The sequence below is a fragment of the Perca flavescens genome, chromosome 19 (assembly GCF_004354835.1).
Source record: "Perca flavescens isolate YP-PL-M2 chromosome 19, PFLA_1.0, whole genome shotgun sequence".
NCBI lineage: Eukaryota > Metazoa > Chordata > Actinopteri > Perciformes > Percidae > Perca > Perca flavescens.
Window position 1 is genome coordinate 12,574,607 of NC_041349.1, and position 21,369 is coordinate 12,595,975.

A 21,369-nucleotide genomic window follows, 5' to 3' on the forward strand; every position below is an offset into this window, starting at 1 on the left:
ATGGAGTGTTTGAGGTCAACTCAAAGTTCAGAGCGAGGTTTTGGACAAACAGCAGTGCAGATTGTCTGTTGTTTAACCTGCGCGACATGGAAACACAACACGCCACCACCAAATAAAAGAGAGGAAAATGGATTAGAGTTAACGCAGAAGCAGAGACGGAAACGGAAAGACTTTAACCTCTACAGTTAAAGACATGATGGGGTTTGTTTTTTCCAGGTCATCAAAGGTTAGAAATCTTATCTTTTTCCCAGGACACACTTATCGTTCTTCTTTTTACTTCCTTCTCTCACTCTCAAAAGGTTTCCTCGCTCTCATGTAATTTCTATCACCTCCTTTTTCTTTTTTTTTCCCTTTCACTGTCTCCTTCCTTAGTGTCATGTTCAGGTCACATCAGAAGGAGCCGGGGAGCAGGAGGACATTTTGCTGCTCCAGCTTGAAAGTGTTGATGTAAATAACTCTGAAGTAGTCGGTACGTCAACATCCAAGACATTGCTTACAACGGAGCTTTTATAAGAGATTATTATAATGAAGCTGCTATGTTTACCACCGGTAGGATCGGACATCGAGAACCGGTTCCGACTTGGAATCGTTTAAAAAATTATGATTTCAATAGAATTGCTTTTTAGGTGGAATCGTTTGGAAAATTTGGTTTCGAATCAGACAATCGGTTCCAAATTTAACACACGAGTTTGGGTTTCCGTAGCGGCCGCCGTACTTCCAGGAGCTTGTGTGGCTTTATTTAACGTTGAAAAAGCCCGGTAAAACTGTAAATCACCATTGAATCAAAATAAAATGTTCCTCTTATCTGCAAAATAAGCATATGACCCGTTTAAACTCCACCCCTCAAAAAAATCGGAATCTTTTTTTTAAATGAGTTCCGAAAAATGTAACCCGATTTATTACAAAAAATTCTCGTTTGTTTACTTCATATAACAATACGTCCCGACTAAGGTTAAACAGGTAAGAATCCGCCCGCTGTGACCCCTGGCGCTGGCTCTTGCACTGGCTGAACTCGAGCTGCTACAGCCACTAACTCAAGGTCCGTCTCTGCAAATTACGACAGTGATATAGGGCCACAAATGAGACAAGAAGTAGCGCACCCCACGGCCCCTTCGCCTCACTCACCGCCGCTAGGAGACTACTTTCGCCAGGAGAGTGGAGACAGATCTTCAGTTGGAAAATGTTTTTTTTAATAACCCAGAATGTAAAAAAAACTTGGATGCAATACATGGGTTTAGTTTTGACAGATAATATATATCAGAAAATAAATATCTAAAAAATCTCTAATTTCTCTTTAATAAAACAAATTTCTTACCCGATTAACCGATTAGAGCTGCAGTCCTAATTTCTGCCTTTAACAAATTACGTGATTTAGCATTTTTTGCTGAGCAGCTTTTGCATCAGGTACATTGAATTCACAAGTTCACCAAAGGTTGGTATCTATCTCGTAAACACCTTTACACAATCATACATTTACAATCACCGACCCGACTCTCAGCAAATAAGCGATTGCGCCTGCTTTAGAAAGTTAACTAGTCGCAAGTTTGCGGTAAAATGCAGTTGGGTTGTCGAGGTCAAAACACTGTATATAGCAGCTGTGAATCAAATAAACGTATTCTAAATAATGTTATGTCATTTTTTACTCTTACACTGAATGTTTGCTGCTTCAATCCAGAGGAGTATTGAAAAGTATTTTCCGCGACTGAAAAAGGCCTGTGTTGAGGATGAGGACCAGCCTGAACCGGAGGTATCGGTCTGGAACAGAGCTCAACAGTCCGACCAGTGGAATTAGTTATGTTATTAATTTGTTTACAATATTTTCCGGCTTCAACCAGTGAAAGACAGGGGAGAGAAAGACATAGATTCGTGAGGCATTGAAGTAGGAGAGGTGGACAGCATCCAACAGCGTGTCCTCCTCAGTTTTTGATACTTGATTGTTACGAAAATAAGTACCCCCCCGCCACAAATTGCTTTCTAATCTGTGGGAAACACTGTATTTAGATGCAGATTAAAAAAAAATGTAATTTTTGAGGATTGTGCAGACTTCCAGCCGACGGTTCTTATTATGTTGTTAAACCATTTAGTCAATGCTGATTATGTGTAATGGCTAATTTTAAATACTATGTTATTATGCTGCACAAAATATACCTGTTGAATGTTATGACAAGCCTAAGTATACTGTATTTTAATGCTGTATTGCTGTTACTGTAAAGTTGTGTGTGTGTGTGTGTGTGTGTGTGTGTGTGTGTGTGTGTGTGTGTGTGTGTGTGTGTGTGTGTGTGTGTGTGTGTGTGTATAATTTACTAGTTATTGTGTACTTGTTTCATGGGACAGAACATCATTTTAGAGAGCGTATGAGAGACACAAAGAAAGGTGAGCTTGTAACGCTTGTAACACACACACACAACACACACACAGACACACACACACACCTACCTAGATGAAGATTGAAATTGAAGAAAGAATCAATATTTCCATTCAAACGTCGGTTTCATTTTCTACAGATTAGAGCAGACTGTTTCTCTCAGCTCCATCACCAACCGACCACCATCCACAACACTGTCACAGTCGGTGTCCTCACAGGGATGATGAAAAAGGGTGAAGATATGGGACATATGAAGCCACTGAAGGGTCTCATTAGTTAACAAATGTTTGTGCTCGTCCACATTTTGTCTCTCTACATCCAATTTCCACCGTCCACATTGTCCAAATAAACTGTCAACCCTGAAAAGGCCGATAAAGAGTGTGTGTGTTTGTGTGCCACATTATTTGTCCTGTGTTATTGGAGCTCTGGGGCCAGAGTCTTCTATAAACACCCAGTTGTGAATTATTCAACAAATAAACACATCCTCACACACACATTGTATTTGTTCTCATACAAACCCAAGCTGAAAAATTCAGACAAAATACATATTTTAAAGATGGATAAATGTTATTTCATTCACTAGATAAACACACACACAAACCAGTCACATGTATGTCCAGCCATGAGAGAGAGAGAGAGAGAGAGAGAGAGAGACAGACAGACACACACACACACACACACACACACACACACACACACACACACACACACACACACACACACACAGTCTGTTGGTCAGTTCAGTAGAAGGTGAAACAAACACTGCTGTTACATCCAATGACAGGGCGACACCTACAGTTTGATTAAAAGTAGTGCATTGGAACTAGTTCTGCTCAGATTGACAAGGCGCGATAAACAATTTTCTTTTATATTAATGCATGCACTCAAATTATTATTCAAAGGCAAAAAAAATTTGAGGGTTCAAATTAATAATTCATGCTTGTGATTTATCAAAACGTACCACTAATAGACTTTTATACGGTAAAATATTAGGCCAGTATCTACTGATTGTTTCCACTGTTGATTAATGTGTTGACTTTTCCTATAATTAAAGAAACCAAACTCCAACATCCAATCACAACACTGTTACTCAACTCAAACAACATAACACCAACAAAGGTGGAGCAGAATATCACAACGAGAATTCATTAATTTTTCAATTCAACAAAACTGAAGAATTTTCATGTATAGGGCTGCTCAATTTATGGCAATTTTATCCAAATCACAATATGGACTAGTGCCATATCCAAATCACAGGGGGGCGCAATATTTGTTAAAGGCAAAATATGCGTCAAACCATTCTGAATTAAGTATTGTAGTGCTGCAGAGACGTCCCAGGCTATAAATCCTATCCTACGGACTAAAGAAAACATCTTTGTTTGGTACAGATCCTCGCACTTTAATCATTTTCATTTTAATATTTTTCAATGAAAATGAGAATAAGGACACAAAAATTATCATTCCCTTCAACATTGTAAATCATATCGCAATATCAGTCAAATTCACAATTCGATATTTTCCTCATATCGGAACCAAAACAGTGACTGACTATTTTCCAAGTAGCAACTAAAATCCCAGGCTCAAATCCATTTTCACAGTCCAACAAACAAGCCCTTCAAACAATTATAAGAGCGTATATAAGTTTAATTTACCCTGTTTCCAGTTCATGAGAAATATCCAATTTGTTTGATAAATTGGTTAATCAATTAGAATATAAAGTGTCAGAAAACACTTTGTTAAAGTGGACATATGCTTTTCTGTATCTTCTGCCATATCTACAATGATAGATTTTCATGTTAAACATGGCCAAAACTAATAATGAGGTAAATGTATTTTAGACAATTCCCCGTGAGCTAAAACGTTCAGATTTCCTACTATTCTGAACACTCTGGTTTCGACAGTGTGTTGCATTTGTCACGTTCATCCCCCTCGTCATTTCCAGTAAGTGTTTTAACATAGGTGTCAAAAGTGGGCACTACGGCAGTAAGTGGTTAGTGCACCTTAACAGTGTACTGACGAACCATGCGACGCACACACGCTCCGAACCGAGACAAGCGAACCGAGCGGTTTGGATGTTTGTTCATGAACCGTACCACCTCATTAGGGTTGGGTACCGAAACTCGGTGCCAATGTAAACTGTAGTGACGAGACCGAATAAGAACAAAAGTTTCGGTGCCTCATTTCGGTGCTCGACTTTACACTACACCTGACAACATGTAACGTTAGCCTACCTTTAGCTAGCAGCTGGATTAATCACGGTTAAAATGCTGACAGCTAACGTTAAACAGTGTAAAGTGTGACTGTATTTCACTGTGGAGGACTTCAACAGCGGGATGTAACAGTCTGCACTGCAGCGCAGCAGCTGCCGTTGTCGCAATTCATAGATATACAGTATGTTTATATGGTCGGAATTAAACAACACAGACGGTGCGTTCACTCGCAGCTGCCGTTGTCGGAATTAAACAACACAGATTCACTTAAAACAGGTAGCCTTGTGGTGCATTCACAGTAATTGTAAAATACCCTTTTCCCATCTGGGGTTCAACAGCAATTTACTGGTAAAATAAGTTATTGTTATTGTTATAGTTATTACATTATTATTAAATCTTTAATTTTGACCATGGCCTTAGCAATAAACAAGTCACTGACTGTTGTTTACTACACTTATTTTTTTTCGTCTTCTTTTTTTTTTTTTTTTTTTTACTTTATTGAAAAGTACCGGTTCAGGCACCGGCACCGTTTTAAAAGTATCGATTTAGCACCGGAATCGAAAAAAAACCAAACGATATATATATATATACACACACACAAACACACACACACTCGGTTGCAGTAGCTCCAGCTTTAACTAGTGAAACAATATTGGAGCGCAGCGGAGATTTCAAGAAACACGCTGGCCAATCAGAGCTTTTTCGGAGGGGGGTTTAAAGAAACAGGCGCTCCTACAGAGCATCTCATACAGAGGGTGAATATAGGTGCAGCAGCCATGGGCAGTATGAGAAAAATAAAGTGTTTTTTTTAACATTAATGCATGTAAACATGTTCATAACAAACACAAAATGCAAGTATTATCCTGAAAATTGCCCTTTAAAGCGCCATGTGACATCTTAGCCATATATAGCCTGGTGTATACTAATAATCACACACACAGGGCTTGACATTAAGGCTTGTCCGCTTGTCCGGGACAAGTGGATTTTTTTGTAGGACAAGTGGAAGAGAAATTTACTTGCCCCACTGGACAAGTTAAAACTCAAACAAATCAAAATGCCACTCATTTCGTCAATGTTACAGAATTGAAACAAATACATATTTTACCCCACAATCCCGGGCAGCGGGTCGGCGGGCCGCTAACGTTAGACCCAGCCCGCTGTTCAGCGCATTCCCCGAAAGCGAAGCAGCATGAAAGCACGGCGAGCTAGCCGGTGTTAGCTTGCTAACTCCACCTTAACGTTACCTCCTCGCCACATCGTTCACAGAAAACAAGCTGAAAACAGAAGTCACTCGTGGCGATAGCAATGTGCTTTGTGTGGATGAAGAATTATATACGTTATTATGTGCCACTCATTCCGTTTATGTTACAGATTTTACTTTACCGATTTGAAACAAATACATTAACTAACGTTAGACCCAGCAGCAGCGGGAGAGCGGACCGCTGACGTTATATACTGTCTATGCGTTAGACCCAGCCCACTGTTCAGCTCCTTCTCTGTAAGCGATACAGCATGAAAGCACCGCGGAACCAGCAAGCCAGGCAGCCGGTGTTAGTTAGCTAACGTTAGCATGCTAACTACGCTTTAACGTTACCCCGTCCCCACATCGTTCACAGAAAACGAGCCAAATAAAGCTGTCACTTGTGGCGATAGAAGTGTGCTTTGTGCGGATGAAGCATGAAGTTAATTTGACTCTTGACGGCTGGCTCTCTGCCTCGTAACGTTACTAGCTGCTCCGCTACTCGTTTGTAGCGGATTAAATATCAGGTAATAATCAACTGTAAAGTAGCTACACCTTTTTAAAGGATCCCTTGGTAAGTGAAATTGTAGAAAGAAAAAAAAAACAAAAAAAACAAGTTGACACCAACATTTAGTGGCAAAATCCATTGTTATGTCTACAAAATTATTTTAGATATAGTATAAGTTCAAGTCACCACTACCTCTGGTCAAAATATTGAATTAGTATCTCAATATATTGAGTCAGTATCTCAGAATATAAACAAAGAATATCAAAGTAATGAGAAACTATAAAATATTGACTTAATCTCAATATATTGGCTTAGTATCTCAATATATTGACTTAGTAACTCAACATATTGGTTCAGTATCTCAATATATTGACTTAGTAACTCAGAATATTGACTAAGAATCTCAAAGCAATGAGAACATTCAAAATATTGACTTACAATCTCAATATATTGACTCAATATCTCAAAATATCTCAATTGACATAGTAACTTAGAATATTGACTAGGAATCTGATAGTAATGAGAAACTTTAAAATATTCACTTAGAATCTCAATATATTAACTTCCGCACACCGGCGTGCAAAGTATAACTTTGTATTATGAGTCTGGAGATCCTTTTTTCTTGTTGAAGGGGAAATCTATTCTTGGGACACATTTGTTTCTACTGTTTAAACTGAATTGTATTAATGTTGATAGTGTTTGGATGCTTTCAATGGTTTCTTAAAATTCTGCACTAGCAAAACATAAAAAAAATTATAAAATGATTAATCTTTACCCGGACAAGTGACTTTTGTTCATGGACAAGTGAAACGTAAATGTACTTGTCCGAAGGACAAGTGCCTCAAAAAGTTAATGTCAAGCCCTGCACACACACCACACCCACACAGCTGGCAGATGCAACAGCAGCAGCATTAAAGCATACATAGAAATGCACAGAAACCCAAATACATTTAAAAACAATAAATCAACGGCGCTACCGGAAACAAAAGTATGAGGCAGACTTTACCATTAGGCAGGGTAGGACACTGTCCCGGAGCCCTGGGAGGGTCCCTAAAGGATATAGATATAATACTGATTTTTAAATATAGAATAAACTGAATTATACATCTGTTTCTAACTAACAAGTGTTAGGAGGTCACACACTATTCTTGACAGCACCAAACACTGATACAAAGGTATTCCAGTTTTTTTCATACCCACTGAAACCACTAGCAGCACTAACACTCAAATGTTAAAAGATGACACCAGATGGCACCAGTACTCTCCTTTTCCTCTGACCCTCATGGAAACAGTGGCAACGGTAATGAAATAATACCAGAAGAAGAAAATTGCATTCAAGAGCAGGGGACAAGGCAACCATGACAGGGAAGCAGAGGGTAAAAAGGTAAATAACTACATCCATAGCATACTCCGTTAGGGAAAAGGATGAGAAGAAAGCAGGAGAGAGGCCCCGAGCAATGGGTTTCTCCGAGGGCCCCTAATCACTACATCCAGCCCTGACAACAGTAGAACAGCTTGGCACAGCAGCCAAAAAAGAAAACTGACACATCTGGCAGGTGCAGCAACATCATCATTACATCCAATGTAATCAGGTCTGCCAATTAACTAATTATTATTTTCATAATCAATTTATCGGTTAATTGGCCAATGAACTGAAACAAAAATATAGTTAGGTCTATAAAATCGTGAATAAAACAACATCATAAATGGCTCCACATGTCGTCTTCAGTTGCAATTTTTGTCTGACTAACACAAAGTCCAAAACAGAAAGATATTCAACTTACAATATGAAAACTAAGCACCAAATTGTCAATTTACAATATGATAACAAATTGTCATATTTAGGAGCCAGACGTTTTATTTCTATGGCAAGAACCAAAGAATGTTTTGGTTTTTGATACTTAGACCTAGGGCTGGGCGATAGGACAAAATCAAATATCACGATATTTTTGACCAAATACCTCAATATTGATACCGCAACGATATTGTAGTGTTGACTATTGGTGCTTTCACAAAATATTTACACAATGAGATTTTTGATCAATTATCATCAGTAATGTGGATATAATGATTAAGTGGGTAAAGGCATTAATAGAACAGTTACAACAGTCTGCATGGTAAGTTCAGAAAATCACATAACTTTACTGTAATGCAGTCTTTAAAACCAGGAAAAGACAACACTTATGCCATATCACAGTATCCAAAATCTAAGACGATATCTAGTCTCATATCACCATAGCGATATAATATCGATATATTGCCCAGCTCTACTTAGACCTATCCTAAAGCTACTTCTATGCATCCCCCATTATCTTAATTGCTTACCTTTGATAACTGCAAGACGCTCGTAGCCCAATGGTTCAGGGTGTGTCAGCAGCAATGATGCCAGTGTTTAGAAGAACCTTCACGCAGCGCTAATGCTCTGCAAAAGTGGAGTCAACTTTGGAGAATGGACAGAAGGGTGAACATCCGGGAACCGCTCCGCCGTTATTGATGCGGCCTGTGAAAACCCAGCGTAGGAAAACATTTAGTAACGTTATTCCAGTCCTTCAACAATGAAAAGTCCTTATTCTGTTAGAAGTTCACAAACCATGATGCACATTACTATACTGCGTCCTCCACAGCTGGCGGTGGTGGTAGTGGGCGCTTCCTGGCTACTAGGGCCGGGGCCGGGCTAACGTTAATTGGCAGCAAATGTTTGTCCACGTTAGCTAACGTTACTTCGGAAGAAAAGCGCGGGAGCATTTATATCTTTGAGAGAGAGTGACGGCAGAATTTGAACTCCTCTTCTTTTCCTCGCGACATCATTTAGTTAAAACATTAATAAAAGTTTTTCCATATAACTTGTGCTCCATTAGAAGCAGCTAAAACAGCTTTAAGTTATCGTCAACGCCACTGAGCGAGGGATTGACCACCTGACTCTCCTTCACTGAGCCCCGCCCCTTAGTTACTGTTGTTAAGCGTGCCAAACGTTCCATGGATTCTGTAGGCTACAAAGATTCTCTGTTATATAACTGTCACACGCTAAAATAAGTGAGCACAATGACCAGGTAAAATGCAACAAAAGTTATAATGCATAAATAGGTATCAGTTCAGATTCCGGAGCAATCTAGTCTCGCATTGCCAGACCTATGTCCACTCCACAGAGTAAAGTCTGGCTACACCACAGGATAGAAAATAGGATAGAAAAAAGCTATGCTAAGCTATGGATGCAGCGACGGTGGATCTGCAAAATAGTATAGGAAAGGAACTTTTGGTGGAACATTTGAACACCGCAAAAGAAAATGCCACATAAAATATAACATGAAGTTAACTATTTACACAATACGGTAACGTGAGCTATTTAAATTAGCTGGATACATAGTTAACTGTAATTTTCATATTAAGCCATGGGTGGATAGCAATCGGGTACAGAGCTCCGCAGGCTTTTGTGAGTGTCAACATAGCCGGCATCTAACGTTAGCTTCTCTGCTGCGCTGTAGAGCAATGTCTGGCTATGTGAGACTAGCGTCTAGCAACGTTATTGGATGCTGCATTCTCAACCTGGCAACCTCCGTGAACTTCGAGTCTGGATGGAGGGGCTGGGGGAGACTAGCCTGGCTCCGCCCTTCTACGTACTTCCGTTAAATTTTCAGGTCTTGCACTAGTTTGAGTTGTAGTTCCGTAATGGCGGCGGAGAAAGACACTGTCCGTTGTGGCAACGCTGCTGAATATCCAGAAGTTAAAGCCCGAACAAGAACAATCTTTGCTGAGTTGTGTTGGTAGCTATGATGTTGTGGCCCTTCTCCCCACGGGGTTCGGGAAAAGTTTGATTTTCCAGCCCCACTCCGTTAGCGGTGAAGGAGTTGGCTAAGGTGAACGCTAGCGATGCTAAGCCGACGTCACAACCAAACGTTAGCGATTGGTTACGGCAGATCCAGAGTGGCTCTGGGCAGATCCAATAGTTTTAAACTTCAACAGAGTACCCGCCTTCAAGGAAGTTAACACTTGTCAATGGAGAGAGGCCAGACTCTCTGGACAAATGAAATGTACAAGAATCTGGTAGGACCATGTTAGGGGGAGACGACTCTCTCTCAGTATTTTGAATTTGGACTGCAGTAACTATTTTAAACGCTAGCTGTCAGTATTACATATTGCACCTTTAAGACAAATAGACAGAAAATACAAATAACAACAACACCATAAAAACAACAACCAAAAAAGCACTCTCAAGACAATGCACAAGCCATGAATAACATTACCATTTTATATCATAACTATCGTAATAGCTAATTTGGACTAATATTATCAGTAGGGGTGTAACCATACAGTGATGTATAGATTCATAGATTTTTTAAATATTTTTTGGGCTTATTATGTTATGTTACATATATATTTAGTGTTCTTTTTTTTTTTTTTTTTTTTTTTTTAAGAAATAGTTTTTTTTTAAATGTATTGTCTGGAAGACAATACAAACTACTTACAGTACTACTGCCTCTGCAAATTTCTCCTAGGGGGCTTACCCATTTTATTGCTCAGGAAGGTTGATGTTACACCCTGAACACATTAGTATCATATTACTTTTTTATTCTTTGTCCGTCCAGAGCTCCCACAGCAGCAGGATCTCGCTGACCAGCAGCAGCTCTGTATCCAGGAGAGAAACTCCAGTCTGAACCAAGAGGACCCAGAGCTGTCATAGATTAAAGAGGAACAGGAGGAATTCTACACCAGTCAGGAGGAAGAGCAGGCAAATTATGCCTTTATGTTGACTCCTACCCATGAGGAAAGTAACCACAATGAACAAAGGAACCAAAAAGTGACCACCAACTCTTCTCTGACAACTCTCAAGTAGCTGATAGCCAACATCATAAAGGAAGCAAGCATGTAGCCTCAGGTTCAGGCAGGAATGCAGAGCCAGAACCAAATGAGAGACATGCCAAAAGCAATAGTGACGGTATCAATGTAAACGACCCTATATCAAAGATTCACCGGAATACTCACACACTTAAAACGTTTTTTGAATGTGACTTTTGTGGGAAAACTTTCAAGTTAAAGTGTCATTTGTATGAACACCTGAGAGTCCACACAGGTGAGAAGCCGTACTCCTGCGAAAAGTGTGGAAAAGCTTTCAGACGTATGAATTGACAGTTCACATGAAATCCCACACAGGTCGGAACCCATGTTCTTGTAACGTGTGGGAAAGCTTTCGGATGTAATAGCAACTTGTTGGCCCACATGAGGTCACACGCGGGTGAGAGGCCGTTTAAATGCAAAACATGTGGGAGAGCCTTCAGACACAATAATAACTTGACAGCCCACACGAGCATCCACACAGGTGAGAAGCGATATTGTTGCAAAACGTGTGGAAGAGGTTTCGGATATAGTAGTCACTTGTTGACCCACATTAGGTCACACAGAGAGGCCACATTAGGTTTTTTGGTCACTTAGTACTCTGTCTGTAAAGTTGCACTTTGTGTTCACTGCTGTAGTATGTTCATGTTAAAGTGCTCATATTATGCTCATTTTTAGGTTCATAATTGTATTTAGAGGTTATATCAGAATAGGTTTACATGGTTACATTTTCAAAAAACACCATATTTTTGTTGTACTGCACGTTGCACTACTAGCCAGTCAGAAGCAGAGTATGAGGGCATGCCATGCTAGCAGCTAGGCGAGCATTATAACGTGTGTTACAAAGTGACCACGTTTGTCTCTGAAGTAAAGGGTGGACTACAATAGAGCTGTTTGGAGCAGTTTGTGAACAGTGTTTTCGGTTGGAGATGGTAAGTCCCTTTGGGGTGGACTTTGGGCTTTTTCACTTTGTTAACCTATAACGTGCACAAAACGATATACAACACAATAAAGGAAAGGGAAAAAGCCCAAAAACATAATATGAGCACTTTAAATAAAAAGCACATTAATAGTAGTAACTGCTTTTGCGTCAATTCGTCATGTGATCATTATTTTTAATAATGAAGCATGTTAGAGGGTTCCTTGGAAAATTTACAGCGTCAGTTTTCTGAGAATGTTTCATTTTCCCCATTCATCCACACCAACAAATTCATCTCAAGATTTGTTGTTGTTTTCAATAACAAATAAAAATTTTGTAAAAATAAAAAAAAATTAACGTGTGCATGTAACATGTTTAGTGTTGAAATAAATCAACGGGTATTCTGGGCTCTGTATAAAACTGAAAATCAATCAAAGCTTCTCCTTGGAAGTTAGAAATACGTATGTATATATGTATGTGTATACATATGTGTGTATACATATATATATATATATATATATATATATATATATATATATATATATATATTAGGGCTGTTTGCGTTAATTCTTTTATATTTAACTCGTTAAAAAAAATTTACGAAATTAACGCAGCTGTGTTTGTTTACTTCATGTGGCGGCTGAGAAACGTAATACGTCTCCATAACAGCAGGCGGCGCTACTCTGTATTGTTGCCCAAGTAATGAAAACCGGCAGCTGATTACGGCCGTTCAGAATACGATCTCATATTGTACTAAAATAGTTCACTGAAACATGTTTCTGAAAACATTTTAAGCGAGAAATAGGCCGTGATGCAGTTGCTGAATCTGTCTTCATTTCAGCTCAACAAAGGTCAGTTTAGAAGATTTTCGTCAGATTTTGAGAGACTAGTCACCTCATTCCGTTCGCCATTTCCGGGTGAGTCCCGACTGCCCTGCCGCCGACTGAACTCTCGGCTTGTTGGAGATGAACTGCGCCTCGCCTCGACAGCAGCCGGGGACGGTGACAAAAATCTGCTCTCAAGTCAGACAGTTTCTAGCCGTTTCCAGCAGCCTTCAGCAGGACTAAATAAGCCAAATTGTTGCTGCTGTTGTTCTGAAAGATATTAAACATTCTGAACTTAGCAGAACCTTTCCTTGTTTGGTTTTTTCTTCATATTTGCAAAGTTAAATGATTTAGCATTTAAATATCCATTATTATAAGGTTGAGTCTCAATTTAAAAAAGCGATTAATCGCAATTAATTACAGCAAATTGTGCAAATTAGTTAATTTTTTTTAATTGATTGACAGCCCTAATATATATATATATATATATATATATATATATATATATATATATATATATATATATATATATATATACATATATATATATAAACATATATTTTTTTTATTCCTTCTGTTACTTCTTAGGCAGTGGAAATTTTTTTTTAATTGAACAAAAATCGGATCATATAAAGAGACAGATTTATTTTTTTTTGAGGAGAGAGAGGGGGGGAATGACATGCAGCAAAGGGCCGCAGGTCGGAGTCAAACCCGGGCCCGCTGCTACGAGGAGTAAACCTCTATGCATCTCCACCAACTGAGCTACCTGGGCGCCCTAATTTGAGGTTTTAAAGTATTAAAAATCTATTTGAACTTTAGGCATAAGACCAAACAACAGATATAAATTGATAAAATGTCTAGAACTAGAACCTCCTTCCAGGGATCTGAAGTGTACTTAACTGAGAGAACGACTGTAAATACACCACCATTTGTTGTTAATCTAATGTTTTGATAACGCAGCTGTTAAGCACTTTGAGACTGGAGCAGAAATTTAGTTTTATTTAATTATTTATAACATGACATTTGAAAATGACACTTTAAACCTGGAAATGATCAGTCATTTGTGAAGTTTTGTTTGTTTTACAGCGTTCAAACCGGTTTATTGATCCACTGATGTGTCTGCTCGTGGTTTTTAAAAAGCAACTCCAATGGAACACAGCCAGCATTTAACTTCAGAATAAAAACTGTACACACACACACACACACACACACACACACACACACACACACACACACACACACACACACACACACACACACACACACACACACACACACACACACACACACACACACACACACACACACACACACACACACACACACACACACACACACACACAAAAAGGGTACCTCACATGTATTTACACATTAAAGGGGAGCAAATATGGGCAAGAAAAAGTTATTATCTGGTTGCATCACTTTAGTTTCCTCTACTGATTCCAAATATAACAATATTAAAAATATTTTACAGGAAAAGCAATTCTCTATTTGGACATATATGTGTTTCATGTAGAGTGTTGACTGCCTCAGGAAAAACAATCTGAGAGGTCTTAAATAATAAATTAACCAAAAACAAATCATTTAAAAGTCACGGTTTTCAGATGGAATGAATATGCCAGGAAATACATGAGTTTTTAAAACAGTAGCAATGTGGACAACATACAAATTCACATTATGGGGTAATACAGCATGGAAGTCCCACTGCAAATCTACATCTACATTCAAGTGACCAGAAAAGAAAAAACTGAATTCCCTTCTAGATCTGGAGCTCAGAGGGTCAAGTTCTCCAAAACCATCTACGTACTGTGATCGTTGGCATACAGCACTGTGAGACCCAACAGGCAGTCAACACTGTCTCACAGAAGAGGAACCTTTTAGAGATCCGCAACTAATGATACATTATTTAGTTCATAAAATGTTAAATGGTGAAAATCACATGCTCCTAGAAACCACTGTGGCATGTTCAGATTGATAGAGCTTTGATTCTCTGCCCAAAGCCGATTGGGCCTGAGCAAAATTCCCCCAGGCTTGAATCAGGTCGGGTTTGCACAAATGTCAAAATTTCTTTCTTTTTTTAAGTTATAGTCCGTGTAATGTCATGGAAAATGTATGGTGTGTGTGTACCACTGTATGTGACTGCCATCTTCTGGATATCTATTGAACTTACACAAATAGATAAAAAAGCAGTGTATATTCAGGTTTTTAAGCGGGCTCGGGCCAAAAACTGCTGCTGCGGCTCGGAGCACGGGTGGGCTCGGACAGATCTATGCAGGGGTTCATGTAGGGTCACTGATATTTTTGGACTTGAATCACAGCTGTAGTCCAAAAAAAAAAAGAAAGATATTCCATTTACAACCAGAAAAACACAGATGTAAGGTGAGTTTACTTGATTATCAAAGAAAATGCAGAAAATAAACTACTCAAATTTTGAAAAGCGAGAGGAAAAAGAGACCGCAAAGACAATGTAAAGTGAGTTAACAGTAAACACCAAGCTTCTTAAGACACGGTGGCTTCATCTGTTGTACATACTGTCGGTAAAGTGAAGGCTGTTGCAACGTGGAAACTGCAGTGCACACAGAGTGTCACGCACACAGCACACCTTTTTATTTACTTAAATTGCACAATTTTTGCAGTTGTGTAATCGCACAGAGTGACGTCCCGATTGCGTATAAGATTGCCGTTTACGACCAGTCTGATGGTGTGACTGCTCGTTTTGTGTCCTGTGGACTTTATCGTAGTGATGGCAACACCCTCCCAGATCTCAGCAGTTCATTTAGAGAGTGTGATGTCATCATAAATGATAGAAACGATTGTTAAAAGGGGTGCCTGCAAGTTCCATTGACATGAAATTTCAAAACACCCATGCCCAATAATCACAAAAGTAAACCTTAAAAGCTCTATAGTTTGGATAATTGGTTATAGATTTTGACGATGTGGCTGACTTCTAACACACCAAGAAACAGCAACATGTTTCCGTCAGAAACTGAAAAAAAAAAACTTTTAAAACCGCGTAACAGTACAAGATCTCGTTTAGCAAAATCAGCAACTTGAACCTCAGTTTGACAAAGACTTTTCGAGAAGCTGCAGACTGCTTCCTGCTTTCCCCCCCCCCCCCAAAGCATTTAGTTTTGAATAGGAGAGCTGATCCAGATCCAGACAGGACCCAGGGCTCACAGCTCCGTCTTCTGCCCAGACAGAGGCATCTGTGGCTGGATCTCCTCGTCCGACGACACCCCTCCGTCTGTCTTCTCCACCGGAGCTTTGCGCTTTTTCTTCTTCTTCACCTTCTTCTCCTTCTTCTTCTTGGTCGCCTTCTCTCCCTCCGAGCCGCCGTCTCCTCCCTCTCCCTTCTTCCCTCCCTTCTTCTTTTTCTTCTTCTTCTTGTCCTCCGCAATGGCTGCCTGGTCTCCCTTCTTCTTTGGGGTCCAGTTCTCGTTCAGACAGGCTGGACAGGGAAATGAGAGGAGAAGAGAAGAGGGAAAAATAAATGGTGAAAGAAATAGATACAGATAAAAAAAAAAATAACAAAAGAAAAAAGAGATAAGGTAAAAGGGCAAAGAGAGGAAAAGAAAGAAAGACCTCTGTATTTGTGTGTGTGTGTTACCTGCGTCTTGTCCTTTCAGAACGTGTTTCTCACACAAATGCTTGGTCAGGTCTTCCTCCTGGCTTCCTCTGTACCAGTCCTCAATCACGTCCTCATACTCCTCTATCATCACGTCGCACTGACACACACAAGTTCGTACACGTTGTCAAATTAATATTATGTATAAGCACAGTTTCCAAGGTTTTGTCAATTTCCTGTGATTCTGTGCAGAATTCAGACCAGAAAACCATGTCTTTTTTCCTCAGTTGTTCAAAAATGCACAAAACAAAGAAATGAAAGAACTTCTTTTTTTTTTTTTTTTTTAGGTTCAACAGTTGAAAACTTGTTTGGATACATTTGTTTTGCCCAGTTTTTCTTTGTAATTGTTTTCTAAAGAACACACAAAAAAACTTGATTTTCAAAAACTAAACATGAGAAGATTTTCAGTCGCTTCACTGAATTCAAGTGAATGTGAAAGCACCTGTTTTTTAAGATCGGCCACTTCCGCCGAAGTCTCGTTCCACAGCTCGAAGGGAATATCCATCACCACGTTCACACCTTTATTCACCAAACCGTGAAGCGTGGAAAAGGTCTCGGACATGCCCTGCAGACAGATAAGATAAGATGAGATCAACTTGATTGTTCTACAGTGGGAATATTTTTTCCTTGGGCCAACCCCCATGCTGCTGCCAGACACACAACAACATACATAGATGTTATGGAACAAACACAACAAGGTTCCTGAAACACGTAGACATTAATTTATCTGCTACATCTACATCGTGGGAAACCTCCTCCTTGGGCAGTAGCTCATACTCAGATGTAGAACATGGGACGGGTCATCAACTATCCTGTCTGCCTGTTTTAGAGGAGCCTGTTTGCAGGTAGACGGAGAGACAGACAGTTGGGACAGTGCTGTCAAACAGGACACAAACGTTACAAAAGCTTCTACCATGAGGCACTTCATTTACTGGCAGCACGGGGGGGCTTTACTTTACATACAGGCATGTGACAAACAAAGAAGCTGCCAAACTAACTTGCATAAAAGATACAAAGTTACTTTGGTAGCCAATTTGTGGAGATCACACAGACAGGTCTGCATCACAAATGCTGCAACATTGTGAAAATGTATCTGAATTCTTTAAACGGCTTACAGAAATGGACAAAAACTCAAAGTGCTACATACGCTAAATACAGCCGTACTGTACTATTGGACATGATGGTTTTGCAGGGGTCATGTTTACTCGCGATCAACTTCTGAATATAAATGTGGGTGGGGTTTTTCAGTTTACCAGTCTGAAACATTAAAAGCCAAATAAAGTTGGAAAAAAACTGAGCGGATGAAGCTGGGGGGTGAACCAAAACGGTGAAGTTTCTTGGCGGACAACCAAAACAATGGGCTGAAAGACACGCGACAATGCTTAGTAATTCTCTGTGGGTTCACCGCTTCAAACAACCCCCGTATCACATTATAGGTCTGAGCCAATGTTAATACTGTACAAATATAGTAATAACAGCTTTAACATTTGGGGATTGTGTTAGAAATGAAGGGTTCCCTCTCAAGTCATCAAGTTACAACTATTAAAATAACCCTAATTAAAATGCAGCTTTGCCCAAGACATCTCACACACACACACACACACACACACACACACACACACACACACACACACACACACACACTCTCTTCTGACCTTGGCAAAGCGGTTACTTCCACTTCTCTCCTTGTGTAGATTGTACTCTAACAGCCTCTGACACACATTTTCTACAACTTCGATGAATCTGAGGTCTCTGTGGGGGGGGGGGGGGGGGGAGAGAGAGAGAGAGAGAGAGAGAGAGAGAGTGTATGTATGTAATAACACAGGTACACCGCCTATGAAGTAAACAATTTTATTATCATAAAACACTTTTGTCTAACTGTATCCCCTTTTGTCGTTTTTGTTGCTAGGAATGCGTTTAGGGTGCCAGCAACTGGCAGTTGAAACATTAATACAAATATTTAGTCTGACCATTAATCACTTATGTCTAAACAAAATCAACAACTACCAGTCATACACTGTAAGACCTTAGCTAATGTTAGCAATTAACTGCGGTAAAAAAAACTTGACAATTGGACAATTATGTAATGATTGTTACAGGCCTAACAACAACAATAAAACAAATGTGTCTGCTAGTAACTGAGACATTTTTATTATTTGGCTCTGTTATCACACACCCACCACCGGCTCCACTGCTTCCTCCTTCTATAATAAGTTCCACCAAAGGAACTGAACCTGACCAAGTTCCTGTCCCCTGCTGCCCGAGTGTGAGTGTGTGAGTGTGTGGATGTTTTCCACTGCGAAACAAAGCTACACTTTGTTCTGCTTTGTCAACTGCAACACTTCACATAGAGTCACAACATTAAACACCACACACACTTACGACTTGACATATTTGACTGGCGGCGCCCCCTTGCCGTCTATGAAGCGGTAGTTCGTGTCGATGACTTCCTTGGTCTTCCCTGTCTCATCGAAAGCCGACTTCATCTCGATGCTGACAAACTTACAGACTGGAGAAGGAGACGGAGAGAGAGAGTGTTTTAGGGCTGGCCAATTAATCTAATTTTAATTTCAATTATGATTTTGGCTTACGATTATGAAAACGAGATCAAATTATTATTGTGCCGCATTCGGTTTCACAATGATGCTCTCGTTTTGTCTCTTGTTGTAATAAATAAATCCAGTGCACCCCCTTTACTCAACAGCTTGCGCCCGTTTACTGACTAGAATATCTTGACTATAGTTTACCATAAATGTTGAATATATGCTTGGAATTTTTCAGTAGGTTGTGGAAGTGCACTTATGTTACAATATAATTCAATCTTATTTTTCATTATTTGTATGTTATTTATTTAAAAACATATATTTATATATTATTTATTATTTTTTTAAACCGTTTTTGTTAGGTTAAAACATGCATGAGGTTTCCAAAGTCAATGAGTAATCACGTTAAACAATCGTGATCTAATATATTGACCAAAATAACTGGAATACCTGATGGTGTGAGACTGTACAAATTAATGGAGTTTGAATGTACTAATCTTTCATTTAAATTGTAGACCATTCTTATTTATTTTTTATTATTTACAATTGATGGAGTTAATTTGATTTCTTATTTGTTACAGGTTTTGAAACTGTGTCCTGCCTTGCGGTTTGTAAACTTTGTTTGACAATGAAGATGAAAACAAACAAAAAAGAGAAGGAAAGTTTAAAAAATAAAAAAAAATTGTACATTATATAATCATTCAATTTTGACATTTTCCTTTTCACAGCTAGCAATCTAAATGAAGAAATACTTAAAGTACTCATATTATGCTTTTTGGCTTTCTGACTTTCCTTTATTGTTTTATATATCTTTTATGTGCACGCAAAGGTTAACAAAGTGAAAAAGCCCAAAGTCCACCCCAAAGTAACTTAACATCTACAACAGAAAACACTGTTCACAAACTGCTCCAAACAGCTCTATTGTAGTCCAGCCTTTACTTCCGTGACGAAAGTGCATCACTTTGTAACACACGTTATAATGCTCGCCTAGCTGCTAGCGTGGCACGCCCTTATACTCTGCTTCTGACTGGCTAGTAGTCCTTACCTAGCTGCTGCGCATGTGCGACTCCCAACAAAGATGGAACAGAAGTGAGAGGTCTCACACTGTGGCTAAAACAGAGAGCTCAACACACGGGGTGAAAAGAGGAGCTGTAGCAATGTGCAGTACAACAAAAATATGGTGTTTTTTGAAAATTAAACCACGTAAACCTATTCTGGTACAACCTCTAAACACAATTATGAACCTGAAAATGAGCATAATATGAGCACTTTAAAAGATGTTTAACTTAGATTTTTTTCTTACTCAAAATCATGACATGTTACATTTTAACATTCGGTCTTAAGAAGCTATTTAGAGGAATGAGATTTATTGCCAGAGTAAGTTTTCACTTGCATGAAATTTGCCTTGGTGTGTTATGTGCATACAATAATATACAGCATATGAAAATGGAAGAAACATCAGAGCACAGTACTGCCGTGTGTGCAAAATATTAATCCGGATCTGCATCTATATTATTCTGGTGATGATTGATATATTCATTATAGTGATATTTTTCTCAATGTGAGCCAGCAGACAGTTAAACTACAGTGGCACTTATCCATCCTCACTCTGCTGTGGACGCCCTGGATGTCCTCGGACCCTGTTTTGAGAACCAAACGAAGCTAACAGTCCGTTACCTTCACATTTGTTAGCAAGATGAACCCAGTCGTCATCCCCTCCAATCTTAGCTGCTCCGGCCGACAAAAACACCGAGAAAAACAAGTACGCCGCCAAAATCATCTCGTCGGCTCCGTCGGACACTTTATCTACTCATAAAAGTGGGTTTGTGCTTAAAAAGAAGCTTGGAAAGACCGTTATATTTCAGTTACTACACCATATTCTGTCCCATCACAGCAGCTCGCAGCAGCTGCAACAAAATCAAGAAGTGATCCCTTCCGCTTTGGGCGCGACACGACGCTCACCTTCGGGCCAATCAGAGAGGTAGAAGTGGCAGCAGCTGGACCAATGAGAAGCAGAGGAGGGCCAGAGAGAAGGATACAGTAAAGAGGTATCACTCTGCGCCTATTTTATGATACAGCCAAACAGGAGGTGAAGCTGTAGCTTACTTGAGTATTTCCCTTGTATGCTACTTTATACTTGGACATCTCGGAGGTAAGTATTGTACTTTTTCTACATTTGTCTGTCAGCTTTAATGACTTTTCAGGTGACAGTGTTTCATCCCCTCCCTGTCCAGTGAAAACCATGTCTCCAGATGTGTTGATGTTGAATGTGTGTGATAAACTGAAGGATGAAGTGTTCCTTTAT

The 21,369-nt window shown here is 39.4% G+C and overlaps 1 protein-coding gene and 1 long non-coding RNA gene across 2 annotated transcripts in view; both read right to left on the reverse strand.

The window, feature by feature from the left end:
- LOC114545635 (uncharacterized) overlaps positions 1-9,235 on the reverse strand; it is a 31,136-nt gene extending 21,901 nt beyond the window's left edge. Inside the window, exons 1-2 of the long non-coding RNA XR_003690915.1 lie at positions 8,914-9,235; positions 8,649-8,823 (exon numbers count right to left, since the gene is read on the reverse strand). This is a non-coding gene — a long non-coding RNA (uncharacterized LOC114545635). The remainder of the gene's footprint in view (positions 1-8,648; positions 8,824-8,913) is intronic.
- Positions 9,236-14,194: 4,959 nt separating this feature from the next.
- On the reverse strand, positions 14,195-21,042 carry cnpy3 (canopy FGF signaling regulator 3). Its single transcript, XM_028564116.1, has 6 exons — positions 20,742-21,042; positions 18,904-19,030; positions 18,177-18,273; positions 16,964-17,086; positions 16,504-16,621; positions 14,195-16,344 (listed from the first exon to the last, which is right to left on the reverse strand). Exons 1-6 carry the CDS (start codon positions 20,842-20,844, stop codon positions 16,070-16,072), a joined length of 843 nt encoding a protein of 280 aa, XP_028419917.1. The 5' UTR covers positions 20,845-21,042; the 3' UTR covers positions 14,195-16,069.
- Between the last annotated feature and the right edge of the window lie 327 nt (positions 21,043-21,369).

Coding starts and splice junctions, on each gene's coding strand:
- cnpy3 (XM_028564116.1), bottom strand. CDS start 20,844: ATGATTTTGGCGGCGTACTTGTTTTTCTCGGTGTTTTTGTCGGCCGGA. Junction 17,087..18,176: donor GAAGTAACCGCTTTGCCAAG/GTCAGAAGAGAG, acceptor ATCTGTCTGCAG/GGCATGTCCGAGACCTTTTC. Junction 16,345..16,503: donor TCTGAAAGGACAAGACGCAG/GTAACACACACA, acceptor TTCCCTGTCCAG/CCTGTCTGAACGAGAACTGG.